Raw genomic sequence first — 17,617 nt, 5'->3', positions numbered from 1 at the left:
GTTAGGTACCTACCTACCTCCTACCTGGTAGGTACCTAGGTACATATTCTAGACATGTAGAGACTAGACCAGACATGTCCCTGGAGGCCAGTCCCGCTAAAACCCCCATTCAGTGCTTGCCGGCCCTTGAATCAATTGCTGCATGGTTTGGATCGTGGCACGCCGTCTGACTCGCAGGCCTCGCAGCGTAGCACCAGACTACTTGCCGCACCGGCTCCTTGCATCAAATCCAGACCTTGCTGCTCTGGGACTGGGAGCTCCCTTGCCTTGCGTTCTTGGACAAAAAGCAATTTGTACGGAGTAACCAGACTGATGAGTACGGAGTAACCAGACTGCGACCGAAGCACCCGACTATTACTAGCGGCTGAATTGATAGTATTGACATCAATTACTACCAGACATGTACTTCGTACGTTGGGTACGGGGGACGGGGGACGGGGGACGGGACTCATTGATACATACCTTAGGTACCTACCTCCTAGCACCAGGTGGGCGGGCACATGGCCGGCCTCCAAGTCAATGCTAAGCTGGTTCTAGCCAACCAGGCTCCTCCGCCGCTGTTGCTTGCCACCTGGGAGAATTGACATGAGCAGCCAGCCCTTAAGCTCTCCAACTTAGGTCTGGTACGTCCTACTGACTGGACCTTACCTTACTCTACTTGTATGCATATCCCATATCCTTTTGTGCATTGACCCCACTGAAGCGTTTCTTTTGTCGTCATTTTTGGTCGTGCCGGCTGCTTACCGTCACGCCCACCCCTCCCCTCCTCCTCTGCTCCGTGCTGCCACCAGCCCACTCACATCCTCGTCGTGTCTCCATCCTCCCTCGTCTCCAGTCACCCCTAACAACGTCCCCAACTCCATCCGGACCTCTTCCTTTGCACGGTCCATTCAAAAGGCGTTGCTCCCTCATCCACTTCATCACTTCCTAGCCCCATACAATTGCCTCGCCCAGCAACCAGACGGATAAAATCCAAATTTTTCTCTTCTCCCCAGGAGCAGCTTTTCCTCTTCACTGACCGCCGCTCCTTGTGTATGCATGTGTGAACTCCAGGTCCGAGAGAATACCTACTTATGCTCCCCAGCCAGCTGCTACAGTGAGTGCACTTTCTAGCTTTCAAAAGTCAACCAATCATGTTGACGCCCTTTTTCGTTCGTGCAGCAAGACAGCTCCTATAGTCTCCCGTCAACGACGCTATCAACGCAGACGGAGGAGGTGGCCTTCTTATTCACCGAGCAACCCACGACTTGCCTGCTGAATTCCCACGCAACTGAAAGGCGGCCAGTGCCTTCCAAGATAACCTTTGTCCTCCACACAAACAAACAGAGACATTGGGCAGTTCTCTCGACCCTGCCTATAGCGGTACCGCCGTGAGACGAAAACCAGAACCATTATCCATTCCTTCTTCCCTCCCGCAGATGCTCTCAAACACGGCTATAGCGAAGCTACGATCCCTTGCCAATCCTCAAGCGACATCTATCTTGGTTGATGAAGTGGCTCTGGATCTGCAGTAGCTTCAAGCTCGATTGACGGCGAATTAGCTACCAACACGATAGACTGTTCTAGCTGGAAACGTTACCTCATATCTGTAAACTGCAACCTCGACTACACACACACACTTCGCTGCAGCAGCGTACGTACATACAAGTCCCCAAGTTCTGTCAATGCAACTTTGGTATAAAATCGCCCTGCTGCCGACCAAAGACTCGTTACGAGTCTTTGGCTAGCCTCGTCTGCTTCGTCATGGAGGCATCATCTCCTCTGGCAGCAATGCACCGCCCGATGCCCACTCCAGCATGGGGCAACCGAGATCTCTTCAGGCCTCGTCCTCATTCCTACTACTCTGCTTCGTCGGGCAGCCTGACCTCGGTGAGCCTTCGAGAGCAGTTGCACAAGAACGCGGCGGATTACTTCAGTGTCAAGGAAGTTCGTGGATCTTCTCCTGCTGCCAGTCTAGCTGCCGATTTGTCCCAAAATTTCCGCCTGGACAATGAAGCAAGGTCAGTGGAATTGCCTCTAGGAGGACGCTGTGTCGGAAATGCAGCTGCTGACTTGACTTGCACCACCGCAGTCCGCAGTTCCCTACACCTCGCCGGGCCTTGTTCACGGCCAACATGATGGGAGGCATGAGTAGTCGCCGTAAGCTCCATCCATGTGCAATGGTTTCGCCTTGGCTGCGGGCTGACCACTGACGCCATGTTCTAGACTATGTCACAACGCCTCCTCTACCTTCATCTTCGCCGGCTCCGGTTGTTGAGTACATGGAGCTGTCACCTCTTCCACACAAGACTCCCTTTTTTGCCCAAGTCGAGATACAGTCCCCCACACCAGGCTCAACGCCCTCCAGTGACCAGGACATGGTTCTAGACTCACCCGCTCCCATACCTCGTCAGGTCTCTTCCGAGTCTACCAAGACTTTTCTGGCTGAGTAAGTCGACGATATTGACGAGTACAGCCCTCCATTATCTTTCACTATGCTGATTATTCATGTCGTCGGCAGCCGTAGGATAGCTGCCCCCCGTAGACCGTCGTTGAGCCGTATGAAGGTGCTGAGCTCTAGCTGTCTTCCTACCCGAGCCCCAAGCGAAAGTCAAAATCCTCTCCCTCCGTTTCGTTTTGGAGCCGACTCTGGAATGGATTATGCGAACACCAGCCTCTCCCTAGGCGAATGTTTCGAGTCGACATCTCCACCTCAAGACCGGCAATCAATGCCGTTCAACAGCCCATGTGTGCCCATCTCACTGCTTCCTCGTCGCCCATTATTTAATAGTGCTGCTGGCGCCGGTGGAGCTCGCTTTGGATCCCCGATCAACGGTCACGCGAGACGGCAGTCGAACCCATTCTTTAGAAATCGCAAGCAATTTCGCCGGTCCCTGAGCATGTTTGAACACCCTGCAGACATTATGAAGCCGCGAACCGACGCCGAGGACTCTCCTTCGACCTTGAAGTCGGTGATGGATATTGAAGAAGTTCATGAACCTTCGCTTCCCCATTTCTTGCCGGACGACCCTAGCGATACTATCCCTCGAATTGACAAGGACACACTATTGGATGTGCTGGATGGGAAGTATGCTGAACACTTTGACCAGAAAATGGTCATTGATTGTCGGTTCGAGTATGAATATGATGGGGGGCACATTGAAGGAGCCGTGAATCATAATGACAAGGAGCTTCTTGCCACTCAATTGTTTGAAACACCAATGGCGGGCCGCACCCTGCTGATCTTTCATTGCGAGTACTCTGCACACCGAGCTCCACTGATGGCTCGGCATGTTCGTTCCCATGATCGAACAATCAACGCTGAACACTACCCCAACTTGACATACCCGGAAGTTTACATTCTTGATGGTGGTTATAGTGGGTTCTTTGCTGAGCATCGTGGCAGATGCTACCCCCCCGACTATGTGGAGATGTCCGATGAGAAGCATCAGCGCACTTGCGAAAGAGAAATGGGCCGTTTGAAAGCCCGGAAAGGTCTTGGACGCTCTCAGACATTTGCATATGGAGAGAAGGATCCTTGCGTCCACGACTCTCCAACAGCTCCTAGTCGACCCAGCTCTCGGCATACAGCATTGTCTATGCTGGCGCATTCGCCAATTCAAGTGGATAGATCTCAGACACGACGAATGGCGTCCTACTGATGATTGAGCTTGGAAACCCATCGACTTGCCACAGCAAGTCGTCAACATCAAAGCTAAGCACTGTCCTCAATTCCGCAAGTCACTTTGGTGTTTTGACACCACCAATGGCGGTTGCATACATTCGTGGCTTTTCCTTTCGATTGCCATTCCAGCAGTGGATTTTTTTTTTTCTCTTTTTCCGTTCTGATTTCATTTGGGTCTGAAGTGCGTTCTTCGGTCTGAATCTTCTCTTTGCATCAAACAATGCATCGCCATCTCTAACATACCCTCTTCGGAGACTTTCACCTGCTTTCCCCGATAAATTGGCTGGACCCGCCGATTGTTGACTTTGCTTGCATCCTAGAGCTCGCATATCTTCTTGTGGTTCTCGCGCTCTGAAAATCGACAACACACAGAGGATGGAGCCTATTAAGAGAACCCGGAACCCTTTCACGTTTCAGTCGATTCCAACACAGTCAAACGCCTTTGCAAGGCAATCATATCTCGAGGTCGGGCTTGATGTGTCCTGATCCCTCGCATTGTACCTGGAACGCCGCCCTTCCCCTTCTTCTGTCGCTGATTTAGCAAAAGAATCACCGACTCCCCGTTTGCAATACTTGACGAAAGTTCATACGCCCACGAAGCAGCTTTTTCATTATGTCACGGCGTACCGAACCAGAATACCCTTTGCCTCTTTTCTTCATTTTCTCTTTTCTAGAACGCACTTTTACTTTATCCCTCAAAGGAAGGATTTCTTTTTTTTTCCCTCAGTGTTTATACCTCCAGTATATTGAAGCCGCTCGCCCTTGGAATATTACAATAGCTGTCGAGCGCGATGGGGAACGAATTTCGAGCTGTTTTGTTGTATGACTAGCTAGACATGTCAAGGGTTTGCTGCCGAAGTCGATAAGACTGTTAACTACAGAAGTCGCTGACTGTAACATTAAATTCCATCTCAGGAGCAGGACTCTATAATCCACCTGGCTTGGATCATGTCAGATCATGGGGGTATGTTATTCCCCCTCTGAAAAGCCTCGCGATAGTTGAAGTGGTCTCACAATTCATATTCGCTGTTGTTCTTCACTGAATAGTCAAATTTGCCATAGTTCGTATCAGTATTACTGGCTACCCTAGATATGTTTGGCTCATGATGCATGTTGTTTTTTTTCAATTTGGGTATTGTTTTGATACGGGTGACACGTCGTAAAACTCAACTAAACTCAATCCTCCCATTGACGTGATGATTTTCGAATCGATGCTTTGGATTTGCCAATCGAACAAAGGCTACGATGAGGCATTGCCCATTAATCATCCCAAATAAACTATCCCAAGCGCCACTGACTCCGTATCGTATCCCATACATTCTCCAAATTTGATGCAAGCCGAACTGTGGATGAGTGCATATGGTTTCCCAGCGCCACTTTGGTCTTTAGCATTTGATTCATTGCCGCCTAGCCCCCAAGCCTCAATTTTCAGGCCACAATTGGTATTAAAAGTTCAACTCAGCTCCAACGTAAAATCCCAGTCTTTGAATGCCTCCCGAAAGGCCTTCACGTCTTGCGTTTCCTCTTCGGTTGTTTGCTCACAATCCTGCCATATGAATCGCTTCTCCAAGCCAAGAAGTTTTGCAACTACTCGACGACCGAATTGTAGGTCAAATCGAACATCTGAGCTGAGGGGCATGACGAGTGATTTGCCCTTAATTTTATCCTCGCCGTTGTCTGCCCAAAGCCAGAGGCGGAAGTAGTCCCCAAAGGATGCCTGCTCCTCGAGAGAGAGCTCTTTGGTCAGAAGCGCAGGGTATTTCTGGTTTTCGGCTTCCACGCGGAAGGCTGCTTCTGCAATGCCTTTCTGAATAATCTCTGCGGGGAGGGCGATGAGTTGCCAGATGAGGTGGACGTTGCGATTCCGAGATATTTCCCAAGTGACTGCTCCGAGCTTATGGGATGACCTGTGCGAAATCATGGCCTGAAGAGATTCCCGGAAACGGGTCATCTCGTTCAATGATCTGACGGCGTCGCTCGACGGATCTGACATGGAGCCCATGCTAGGAATGGTCGGAGCATGCGGTAAGGGTATGATGATGAAGTGCCCGGGAAAGTCCAGGCCCTCAGTCGCAAATGTGGTTGACGTGGTGAGAGGTCCCTTGGCCGTGGTGACATAGGACTCGTCGCCGATGCTGCAGCACATGTGTGAGGAAATGTTTGGATTTGAAAGGCAGAAGTAGCAGCGATCGGGGCCAGGAGGTGGCGATGTACGACGATGCTTGCTATGCCGACCGCCGCGCGATCTGTTGTCGTAATTTCCAAAACGGCTGTACCCAGACTCATCGTCTCGCTGCCGTTTCCGCTGCGAGGTAAAGGGCGAAGCCGTCACCCCAGGCGGCATCATGCCATCAGGTTGACTCAGCGAGAATGCGTACATGGCCTTTGCTTTGGCAGCGTTGCCAAACGGCGCCATGGAGATGAATCTCGTATACGGAAGAGACTGGCTCTCCAAGGTGGAGGAGTGCACAAATGGCTCTCTTTCATAGAAGAAGGCGCCGGGCGAAGCAGAGATGTGGTAGCGTGGCTTGAGAGCTGCGCAGAGCTCCGCAATTGCTTGCGTGCTTTGATTAGCTGCTTGCTGCACTGATTCGAGGCCCAGTTTGGATCCGTTCCATACATTAGACGGCCACATTGACGTCAGTAGTATATCGGCGCTGTTCGCACCCTTCAAGGCCTTGGCGTCATCCTCTGTGTGAAACGGGAGGTGTTGCTCTTTGGATTGACCACCCACAACATTCCTGTCGAGGAGACCGCCAAGAGCGACAATTCTAAGACCTTCAGAAGTCTTTGTGACACTGCGTTTCCCGAGAAAATGCAGGTTGTGGCACACGTCCTCGTCGTTTTCGACCTTGCTCGCGATTCGAGGTGGGAGGGAACGAGTCCCAATCGTGAAGTAAGTCGACAGAGGCACCTCTAGAGTGCCATCCAAGAGCGAAGAAACCGTGGCATCGTCCGTCGAGGAAGCGAACACATTCCCCGTCAAGATTGCGACCGAGAAATTGTTCTTGGCGTGCAAGGCGGCTAATTTTTTGAGCGCAGGTTCCAGTTGGCCATCTAGGGCCCCAAGCACGATCCTGAGCCGCGCCTCGAATTAGCAGCGCTTCTTCTTCGTCTTGTCTTGTCTTTTCTTTTCTTTCACACGAGGGGAAAGCTTGTTCGAATACTCACACCTTTTGTGCAGCCATTTTCCTATTGAAAAGGAAAGGGTTTGTTGACCACGAAGTATCGGAGGTGACGGGGACTTGGCTGGCTTGAGGTTTGCATTTGCGCTAGGAAACTCATTGGCTGCTTAAAAGCTTGAGTGGGGGCTCTTATCTTCTTTATCAGTATAGCCGTGGATGAGCCGCCAAAAAAGTTGCATCTAAATGATTGCAGTTCTTGGCGGCAACTCAGTGGTTTTTGGTTGAACTTGGTTTTCCCCGCGTTGACTGATGGATTTTCCCTTCCTCTTCTGATATTTGGGCCATTTTCTTTTCCCGTCGGAATTCAAGTCCGCCGCTATGTCGTCCAAATCTTCGGGACGCATTGAAAAAGTGCGGAAAAATAAGTATTCAACACCTCATCAAAAAAAACATCGATGGGAATCCTTCTCTACAAAAATCGCGAAATTCAACTCGTTGCAGCCGCTGCGAAAAGTGCGAAGACACGATCTCGACAATGAAGATCTCTCGACAACAACGTCGTATTTTCAAAATGGTCTCCTCAAATGGGGCGAACTGAATATATCGAAGCCGTTCACGTCTTTCAAACGAGAAGTGTCGCCCTTGTCGGAAAGTCTCCCTCAAATCCTACATTTCCAAGACAAGATCATGGGCCTCCTGGTCCAGTATATCTCGCTCCAAGATAAAGATGCGTTGGAGCCTTTGCTGGACCTCCTGACTGCCTTCGCTCATGATCTTGGCGTCAGATTCGAAAAGTACTACTTGGAAAGCGTAAACTTGCTTCTCGCCATCGCCGGAAAGCCTCAAGATGTAGAAGTAATTGAGTGGACGTTTGGTGCGATGGCGTTTCTTTTCAAATATCTTTCGAAACTCCTCGTTCCCGACTTGCGACCCACGTACGATCTAATGGCGCCTTTGCTTGGACGTTCGCGGCATCCACAACATATCGCTCGTTTCGCGGCCGAAGCCATGAGCTTCCTGGTCAAAAAGGCAGCCGCTCCTTCTCATCGAGAAGTCGCTCTCACATCATTCGTCGCCCGTGTACGAGACGACCTCGCAACTATGGTTGGGAATGGCCAGTTTTCCCTCTACAATGACGGAATCATGACCATGTTTGCCGAGGCTGTTAAGGGAGCCGACAACACCATTCACTCAGTTGGCGGCGCTGTCTTCGGCGCCCTTGTGGATGCCATTCCTTTGAACGAACGTGAACTCGCCCGCGACACAGTCTGGACGGACGTCATTTGCGGAGTCCTGACCAGTGTTGTCCATCATGCCACTGCAGACTCAATGGGTGAGTTGATGGATGAAATCCTGGCCAAGCTTCAAAGTATAAGACTTGAAGTAGTAGATGAGAAGGCTACATGGAGAACTGTGCCCTCTTTCAGAATCCTTGGTGTTTTGGCTGGAGTGAGGAGAGGCTCTAGACTCCGCAGCTGGGATGGACTTGTTCGGGAATCCATCGATACTTTACGCATCACAGGTGATGGCGCCGCAGAGGTTCGGCAAGACCAAGCTGACATACTGTGGAGCTCCGTCATTGTCAAACTCGCAATCATATGGCACCACGCTCCGATGGACGTTTTATTGCCTCATATCTCGGTTCTTACTCAAAAGTTTACGAAGGAGCCCTTCATGCCGTGGTTTATTTCTTTTTGTGCTTATTTTTGCGACCTTGACGCAAACCGATTTGGCAGTTTGTTCCGAACTGAGTTTCAAAGGTGAGTTTTTTATATGCGACCTTGAAGACCTCTCGCCCTCTAAACTCAAACTAACGAACAATGCTGTAAGATATGTTGCGGCTCACTGGTCACAAGGTCAGAATGAGGACACTCTATGCCTGCTGCTTCCTCGGATGATCAAAAATCGAGCTTTCCCGCCTCTTGGCGAGAAGGACTGCTGCCGGCTTCCCCAGGCCTGGCAAGACCAAATCGTATCCAAGTTCGAGCGACTTGAAATCTCGCCATTTCCTGAACGTGGGCCATACAACAAGGATCCACAAGTGTGGCGAGATAGGTGCCTGCCAAAGTATGCCGGCTTGCTCCAGCTTCTGCAACTTACTTCTGTGCACCCTTCGACCAATGCCAGAATCGCGGAGCTGCTGTCCAGAAAGTTGAAATTGGCTCTTCGACCTTCGTCATCCTTGGCGTCTGATGAGGTGCATTTCATTATCAGCCAGGGATTCTGCGCTTATCTGCGGATGAGCAAGGCTGCCGGCATCAGCGACGCGTCTTTAAGTCCTTTACTCCGCGCTGCCGTGCCCCGATTTGTGCGGTCAGTCGGGTTTCTGGAGGCATACCGGGCATACCTACAAGACCAGAAGAGTCTTTGCACCCCGGACAGACCAGATGCAGTTGCTGACAACGGTTATACGACCGAAGAAGAAGACCCCTCCGTCAAGTCTCTGGTCGAAAATCTGAGTTGTCCGAATCATGAAATCCGACTCGTTTCGTTGGAACTGCTGAGGCAGTTGAGTCACGCAGAGGCAACAATTGAATGCGTGGATATAATGCTTCAAATCGAACAGACCCCATTGAGTCATGAAAACACCAGAGTCATCGCAATGCTTGTGCGCAAGATTGGCCAGCAATACATTACCTTTCATTCTTCCACCTGGTTAAAAGATGCAATTCCTAGGTACCTGTTTGGTCTATTGACAGTTAATCTCTCTCCAATATGGGATGTAGCGGTCGAAAGCCTCGCCCATCTAAGCCAGTCCAAGATGGGCGAAGAGGCTGTTTCCAGCATTGCGTTCCTGTGGATCAGTCATCCCTCTACGAGATGGACACCACCAAACTCGGGTAGCACTGCCAGCAACAGGCGAATCTATACGGATTTTGAATGCACGGCACTGGGGAGCCTGGAACGGACAGCGATTGCCATTTTAGACTTGACCGAGAAGGCGGATAATGCATTACTTGAAAATTTTGATGCAAAACAACACCTAGCGGCATCAATACCTGCAACTGCAAGATCCAAAAGTCTCAGAGTTTTGAACGCTGTGCCTGCCGTTGCCGAAAAGCGCTCCCGCCAACTTGTACCTCATTTTCTCTGTTGGGCTCTTGAGGAAGAAGATGTTGATAACGCATCCCCAGAAGATTCGTCACGAGACGAAGCGTCAAACTGGTCTCTAGCTGACCGAAAAGCTATTCTTGGAATTTTTGCGCAGTTTACCAACCCCAAAGTGCTATATCAACATGAAAAAGTGTACGATGCGCTTCTACTGCTGTTGGAAAACGGTGACAGCGAAGTACAGAAACTGGCGCTGAAAGCCGTTTTGACTTGGAAACAGGATGGAGTGTATGCTTACAAGGAGAATCTCGAGTATCTCCTGGATGAAGCCCGCTTCAAAAATGAACTGACGGTTTTTCTCCAAGACGATAACATTATCAAGCCGGAGCATCGCGCCGAGTTAATGCCAGTGCTGCTCAGGCTACTCTATGGTCGAACAATTGCAAAAAAGGGTGCAGCCAGTGGCAAGAACGGAATGCAAGCGACGAGACTTGCGGTGCTCCGGAACTTGTCGGTCCATGACATGGGGCAGTTCCTCGACATCGCCGCCGGAAAGTTGAAGGATGTTCAAGTCATCGGCCCAAAGGCACAACAGAGAAAGCTGTTCAGCGAACCCGTGATAACAACACGAAAGCAGGTCGGCTTCTTAAACATGATGTCGGCTCTCATTTCGGAGTTGGGAACTCACGTTGAATCATACATGACCATTATAGTCAACTCCGTGCTCTATTGTCTTGTATATGCGTCTAGACAACTTCGCTCCAAGCCAGCCAGCGCGGAGGCGGATGACGAGCAAAGCAGCGGGAAAACGAGCGATTTATCGTTGCTGAAGACGGCACGCTCAATGGGTATCAAGTGCATTACGGCGCTTTTCCAGAACGCACAGAAATTCCAGTGGGACCCTTATCAAGAACTCATAATCGAGGAAGTTGTGGCTCCCAGACTTGACAGTCTTGCTGCCGAAACGACGCAAGGCGTTTCCGCCATGCTTCAATTATTCTCTACTTGGTCAGCGTTACCAAAGGCGGCTATGCTTCTTGGCCCGAATAACAATGTCTCATTTCGAGGGGTTTTGCCCAGCATTCTCGACTGCATCTCCATGGAGAAGACAAAGGATGAGGTCAAGATATTCATCCTCAACATGTTCCAAAACTTGGTGAAGCTTGCATTAGCCCCGGCAACCGAATCCGAATTTAATGAGCTCATAAGAGCTGAGCTTCTGGAAACCAACGCCGCTGCTATTCTGTCAAAGATCACCATCGTATTGCACTACAGTAACCTCAGCAATGAACTCCTCGAGTCTTGCGTCGAGACTGTGCTTGCTCTTGCTCCTGTCTTGCAGGACCTGGGCAGCTCTCAAACAGTCATTCGCATGTCCAGTTTTCTTCTGCAACAACCTCCCCGACGAGTGAGACCAAAGACGAAGGGTCGCATTCTCCTCATCGTGGAGCGCTTCCTTGCCTTGCCTGACGCAGCCAAGGATCGGGAACTGCTAGACCAGATATACAATACCCTAGCTTCGCTGTTCAGCTATTTCAAAGATCAAGAGAATCGTCAGTCTTTGTCTCAGGCGATGATCTCAATTTCGAAGCAGGATGCTGAAGTTGCCGAAGTCGCTAGCTTCTGTAGCGAGCTGAACACTTTTAAAGAGGCACGCATTGATGAACCTGACTACGACAGGCGACTTGCGGCCTTCAATGCAATCTCAACGACTCGAGTGACACCTTGGACTCCGAAGCAGTGGCTGCCAATCGCTCACAACCTCGTCTTCTTCATTGGCATGGACGAAGAATTCGGCATCTTATCCTCCAACTCTGCCGATGGTATGAGACGTTTGATTCAGAATGCAGCTGACTGCAAGTCTGAAGCCCTGAAACCAATGTTTGACTCTTTATTGCGAACAGTACTGCTGCCTGCCATTTACTCTGGCTCCAGAGAGTCATCGGAAACCGTTCGGAGAGAGTACTTACGCGTCATGGGCTTTCTCATCACCGTAATGCCGGACTGGGAGCCGGTTGCGGACCTCTGTGGGCTTTTAACAGAACGCAATGAAGACACCGCCGAGCCCTCTTTTTTCTTCAATATCCTCAGTCCGGCCACGTCGAGGCAGTTGGAGGCGCTGCGAACGCTGGAAGCTGCAAATGCCGCGAAGCAGATGGGCAGCCAGAACCTGGGGCAGTTCTTCATACCGTTGCTTGAGCACTTCATCTACGGCCGTGTCGATGGCAGCGATGACCACGGTCTTGGGGCGAATGCGACGACCACGATTGGCAGCTTGGCGCGATCGTTGAGCTGGAATCACTACCGCACAACGCTTTATCGGTACATAAGCTACGTTGAATCCAGGTCTGATATGCAAAAGCAGACTGTTCGACTTTTGGGCATATTTGTGGATGCATTGGTGTCGTCTTCCGAGAGCGACAAGAGTGACGCCATGAACCTCGACAGTCGTGATGCTTCTCCAAGTTCATCGAGACTTCAGCAGACGGTACCAAAAATGTCCAAGTTGTCTGTCGATATAGTGGATTACATCCTTCCCCCGCTGCTGAAACATTTGCACGAGAAGGACGAATCCGAAGTCAGCTACCGTGTCCCGGTTGGTGTTGTCGTTGTGAAGCTTTTGACGTTGTTGCCATCGGAACAAATGGAGCAGAAACTAGCAGGAGTTTTAACAGACATCTGCCACATTCTTCGGAGCAAAGCTTGGGAATCCCGTGAAATGGCCCGAGATACGTTGGTGAAGATTGCTGTAGTCCTGGGGCCATCATTTTTAGGCTTCATACTCGGAGAGTTGCGCGGTGCTCTCACCAAAGGCTATCAATTGCACGTTCTTTCTTATACAATGCACTCCATCTTGGCCGCTACCGTGCCGACTTTTGCCCCCGGAGACTTGGATCATTGTCTGCCAGCAATCGTCAATGTTATCATGGACGACATTTTTGGCACCATTGGGCAAGAAAAGGATGCTGAAGGCTATACCAACCAAATGAAGGAAATCAAGAGCAGTAAAAGTCAGGATTCCATGGAACTAATTGCCAAGAACGCGTCCATCATTCACTTGATTCACCTTGTCAGGCCGCTGCAGGCGCTCCTGCTTCAAAAAGTGGACTTGAAGATGGTTCGAAAGATTGATGGGTTAATGGCACGCATCAGTTCCGGCTTGTTGCAAAACCCTGCTGCCGACTCGCGGGACATGTTGGTACTCTGCTACGAGATCATCCAAGACACGTACCGCTGCCAGAAGCCCGAAGAATTGCAGAAAATGGACCCGAGAGTCAGAAAATATCTGATCCAGAGAGGAGCGAGGAAGAGTGGAGAGCGTGGTCGCACGGCCAAGCACACTCACAAGATGGTGCGGTTCGCCTTTGACGTTCTTCGCTCAATGTTCAAAAAGCATGACGATCTGCGGACAACCGTCAACGTCGCAGGCTTTCTCCCAATCATAGGCGACGCCATTGTAGACGGCGAGGATGAAGTCAAAATATCTGCTTTCCGTCTTCTGGCAGTCCTCGTCAAGGTTCCGTTGGATTCCGAGGTTGGGGTTAGTCTCTACAAGGTCGCAGTCAAGGAAGCCGTGAAAAGTGTCTCCCAGTCGACGTCCACGCAGACGGGACTATCGCAGGCGTCGCTGAAACTCTTGGCCGTGTTATTGCGCGAACGCAAAGACGTGGCCATCAAGGAGGCTGCCATTGACCTGTTACTCGGGAAGCTGAAGGACGACTTTACAGAGCCCCTTTACAGACACGTCACCTTCAACTTCTTGCGCTCTGTCATGGATCGTCGAGTCGAGACGGCCATTGTCTACGACACACTGGATCACGTTGGCACAGTCATGATTATCAATGATGACAAAGACACAAGGGACTTGGCTCGTGGCGCCTTTTTCCAGTTCATCCGGGAGTACCCCCAAAAGAAGGCACGATGGAGCAAACAGCTGAACTTCATTGTGGCTAATTTGAAGTACGATCGGGAAGGAGGCCGTCTATCCGTCATGGAGACTATCCACCTTTTGTTGGTGAAATCGTCTGACGACTTCGTACAGGAGATAGTTGCCACCTGTTTTTTACCTTTGTTCCTTGTTCTTGCCAATGACGACAGCGAAAAGTGTCGCTTATTTGCAGGGGAGCTTATGAAGGAGATTTTCCAAAGAGCTGACAGAGAACGTACACAGCAGTTTCTCGCACTGCTGCGGACGTGGCTGGACAAGGAGGACAACTCATCAGTGCAGAGGCTAGCTCTCCAGATGCTTGGCTATTATTTTGAAGGCCACGATGATGCTCGAAGCAACAGGAAGGATTGCCGACTGGTGATGAAGAAGGCTGCAGCCGTTCTCAAGACCGACGACGTCGAGGACGTGGATGTCCAGCTCGTTGAGACGACCCTTGGTGTTATTCGACTGTTTACGACGATCCTGCCGGAAGAGGCACTTTCCGAGACCAGGGAGGAGCTTTGGGCCGACGTCGCATCGTATCTCGGCCACTCTCAACCGTCTGTGAAGCTGGCTGCTGTGAAGTCGTTCAACTCTTACCTGACTGACTTTGCAAAGAAACGTACCAAAGCCTTTGCAGGAGAGGCGATCAGCGGCTCACACGGCCTCACTCTGACCCTGGATTCCATGTACAGATTCATACGCCTCGCTCTCGGCTCCCTGAACAGCAACGACGTCGAGGAGACATTGGCCAACGAGTTAGTACAAGCCACCGTTTTCCTTGGCACCAGTCTCCCAGTGTTGGCTGCCGAGGAGGAAGAGGAGGTTGGGGAAGAAGATTTGGAGGAGGAGGCCGGCGAGCAAGACCAAGATGCGGCTGCGCAGGGAAGACGAGGCGTGGATTACCTATTCTGGAGGTTGTCACACATTCTGCGACGGGAGATCCCGCCCAAATCTTCAGCCATCAACTCCAAGGTGGCTGCCATGGAGGTCCTGGAGACGGTATGCCGCCGCGTGTTCAACACGTCGGGTCGACCTTGTCTGAAGACGATCCTGGTACCACTGCAGCAGCTTACGGATCCATCCATCGCGGCCCCCTTCAGCAACGACGAGGTTTTCAAGACCAAGCTTGAAGGGGTCAAGACCAGAGCTCAGATCATGATGGACTCGTTGCAAAAGAAGTTTGGCACCGCCGTCTACAGCAAGGTCCTGCTAGGGATCCGGGAAGAAGTGAAGGCCAGGAGGCATCAGAGGAATAGCAAGAGAAGGATTGAGGCAATCACGCAGCCCGAGAAGTACGGAAGGGAGAAGAGGAAGAAGTTTGAAAAGAACAAGGAGAGGAGAAAAGTGCGGTCCAAGGAGCAAAAGGTGGCGAGGCAATCTTACAAGGGGTGGTGAGCTGGCATGGCACGGCGTTGTTGTTTGACTTTGGGTTGGGCTATTTTGGTCACTTGAGCATAAATATATAGACACATATATGAATATCCCTTGACGCTTCCGACATGTCGCATTTCCCGGCAAGAAGTGGTGCTGCCGATGTATGCGTAGAACCAACATGAAGACTGGTAGGGCGAGGTCTCGTCGAGATATACATGTCAACAGCAGTAATTCCAGCCTCGGATGATGGCGCACGACACGCGACGGGGGTGGGTGGAGAGACGCCAGCGCAGTTTGCGCGCAAATCGTTTCACCTTGCATGATCTTCTCTATCCGAAACGGCGTTGTTCCCCGAGCCGCCCTGCCGAGCACTTTGCTCTTCTTCTGGCCAAAACTCAATGTCGCCGTCTTCCCCGAGGCTGCCGCGCTTCACCAGCCGGCCCTTTTCCCTCATCAAGTCCTCGACGGTGATTTTCCTGTCCCCAAAGATGTTCAAGTGATCGCTGATGACGTGTCGGTTGCGGCAGCCAGGGCATGTGATGAGGGTCGAGCCCGTGTGGTAACCTTGCTTGGAGACGTTGTGGTGCGATCGGTGGCCGCACGGCAGGCAGGTGAAGGACAGCTGGTAGTACGCAGGGTTCGGGGGCGGTGGCCGGCCCTCGCTGGTGGGAGCGTCGCCGGGCGCGCCGGGCTGCGCCTCGGGGGTCGTCCTCCTGGGCGGGCGAGGGATCGAGTGGGCGGCGCGGAGAGACGCGGGCCGGATCTTGGGGGTGACGAAGGGTGGAGCGAGGAAGGAGGTGGTGCGAGGATGCGGGCCGCGGGGCGGTTGGCGGACGAGTCGTGTGAGCAGGCGGGTTGGGCGGGCTGCCATGACGAGGGGGAGGTCGTTGTCCCGGTTGGAATTGGGAGAGAATGCAGGTTTTGTTCGGCAAGGGTCTGTCTGTAGCTTGAGGGATGGAGTTGTGTAGAGTTGTGTAGAGTTGTGAATGGTTGGTTGACGTCGCGTGAGCAGCTTGCTTGGGGTGTTGGCAATTGGGTGAGTGCTGTCACATGACAGAGGATTCTGACAAGTGCCTGGCCCACATCAGCCTCTGCAGCAAAGTACAACCGTATGTTTCAGGTACATACCTAGGGTACATAGAGGTACCTAAGGTACCTCTTGCCCAACTTACAAACCCGGTCCGAGGGCAGTGGCAACAGCGTCAGAATTATGTTGAGATGTACCTATGTAGCCAGCATACCACGAGAGGCGAGTATAGTTGCTGCACAGCACATGGCTATTGCGAGAGCTGATGGGCCAGAAAATGCAATCAGACTTTGTACGAGCTTGATGCGCCATTGGGCATCTTGGTTTACCTGAGTTGACAGCCTGAGCGTGTGTCTGGTACATGTCAGTACTTGGCAAGCGCGAATGGGCACATGACATGGCATTCATTTCGCGAGAAGGGCAGGCAGTCGCCTCGCTGACTCGGTGCTAGTTGTGAGTCGTGCTGAGTCGTGCCTGCCTCAAGCAGGGCCAGACAGAGCATGCATCCTAAAACGGAAGCCTTGATTGAGAATGACTTGCCCTCGAGCAAGTCAAGACGGAATCCGAGAATTCCACTATCTTGCTTGGGGAGCAAGATGAAATGAAGCCTTGCTGTTGCACTCGGTTGCTTCTGCCCACCATGCTTGCTGACCCGCGAGAATCGGCTTCCTCCAACAGTGCACAACCCGCCAAGAATCCAGTCGTCGCTGTGTTTCCGTTTCCGTTCCGATCCCGTCTGGATTTCCCCTAAACTCAAGTTCCGTTCCATGATGAAATTCTCCGCGGGATTCCTCACCTTGATCCTGGTGCAGCGCATGCGGCCAAGTCTTGCACAAAGCGGCGACACCATCCGGGCCCTGGCAATCGTGAACCAAGCTCGCCAAGCCAAAGGCGTGCAGCCGCTGGTTTGGGACGCGAACCTGACAGTGTACGCCCAGCTCTGGGCAAACGAAATGGCCAGCGGGAGACGGCCGTTTGAGCACGCGCAGGGTGCGTATAGACCAAATCAAGGGGAAAACCTGTACGAGCAAACGGCTGGGCAGTGCGATGTGGCATACGACAACCCGCTCCAGGCAGCAGTGCACGCGTGGCTCTCGCAGGAGCACTTGTACAACAACCAGCCCATCATGACGGGGCATGAGCCATGGCTGCACTGGTGTAAGAAGAGCCCCGCGACGCTCGGGGGTTGATCATGTCGGTCTGGAGATCGTGCTAATGCAAAACCAAAAAAAAAAAAAAAATACTCCTTGAGCAGCTCAGTGCATGTGGTCCACGTCCACTCGCGTCGGGTGCGCCACGGCGTACGGAATCTCGCAGCCCTACAGGTTTTTTGATGTTTGCCGATTTACGCCAGAAGGGAACATGTAAGCACCTGAGGCATCGCAGGCTTTGACCGAGGTTGAGATGCTGACCGACGTGTCGGCAGTCTTGGTCAAAAGCCGTTT

General features: G+C 51.7%; 5 protein-coding genes across 5 annotated transcripts; 3 read left to right on the top strand and 2 right to left on the bottom strand.

The window, feature by feature from the left end:
• Positions 1 to 1,743: 1,743 nt before the first annotated feature.
• On the top strand, positions 1,744 to 3,641 carry UV8b_02916 (uncharacterized protein; the record flags this gene model as incomplete). The annotated part of the gene is made up of 4 exons (XM_043140414.1): positions 1,744 to 2,000; positions 2,072 to 2,139; positions 2,206 to 2,428; positions 2,501 to 3,641. 4 exons carry the CDS (start codon positions 1,744 to 1,746, stop codon positions 3,639 to 3,641), a joined length of 1,689 nt encoding a protein of 562 aa, XP_042996348.1.
• A 1,476-nt stretch (positions 3,642 to 5,117) lies between these two features.
• UV8b_02915 (uncharacterized protein) lies at positions 5,118 to 6,852 on the bottom strand (the record flags this gene model as incomplete). The annotated part of the gene is made up of 2 exons (XM_043140413.1): positions 5,118 to 6,741; positions 6,836 to 6,852. The coding sequence occupies 2 exons, from the start codon at positions 6,850 to 6,852 to the stop codon at positions 5,118 to 5,120; spliced, it is 1,641 nt and encodes a 546-aa protein (XP_042996347.1).
• Positions 6,853 to 7,167: 315 nt separating this feature from the next.
• UV8b_02914 (uncharacterized protein) lies at positions 7,168 to 15,166 on the top strand (the record flags this gene model as incomplete). Its single annotated transcript, XM_043140412.1, has 2 exons — positions 7,168 to 8,549; positions 8,620 to 15,166. 2 exons carry the CDS (start codon positions 7,168 to 7,170, stop codon positions 15,164 to 15,166), a joined length of 7,929 nt encoding a protein of 2,642 aa, XP_042996346.1.
• A 289-nt stretch (positions 15,167 to 15,455) lies between these two features.
• Positions 15,456 to 16,016, bottom strand: UV8b_02913 (uncharacterized protein; the record flags this gene model as incomplete). The annotated part of the gene is made up of 1 exon (XM_043140411.1): positions 15,456 to 16,016. The coding sequence occupies one exon, from the start codon at positions 16,014 to 16,016 to the stop codon at positions 15,456 to 15,458; it is 561 nt and encodes a 186-aa protein (XP_042996345.1).
• Positions 16,017 to 16,942: 926 nt separating this feature from the next.
• On the top strand, positions 16,943 to 17,362 carry UV8b_02912 (uncharacterized protein; the record flags this gene model as incomplete). The annotated part of the gene is made up of 1 exon (XM_043140410.1): positions 16,943 to 17,362. One exon carries the CDS (start codon positions 16,943 to 16,945, stop codon positions 17,360 to 17,362), a length of 420 nt encoding a protein of 139 aa, XP_042996344.1.
• Between the last annotated feature and the right edge of the window lie 255 nt (positions 17,363 to 17,617).

Source organism: Ustilaginoidea virens, chromosome 2, assembly GCF_000687475.1.
Source record: "Ustilaginoidea virens chromosome 2, complete sequence".
NCBI lineage: Eukaryota > Fungi > Ascomycota > Sordariomycetes > Hypocreales > Clavicipitaceae > Ustilaginoidea > Ustilaginoidea virens.
The sequence above is the reverse complement of the archived record's forward strand: the minus strand, read 5'-3'. Positions and strand labels throughout refer to the sequence as shown.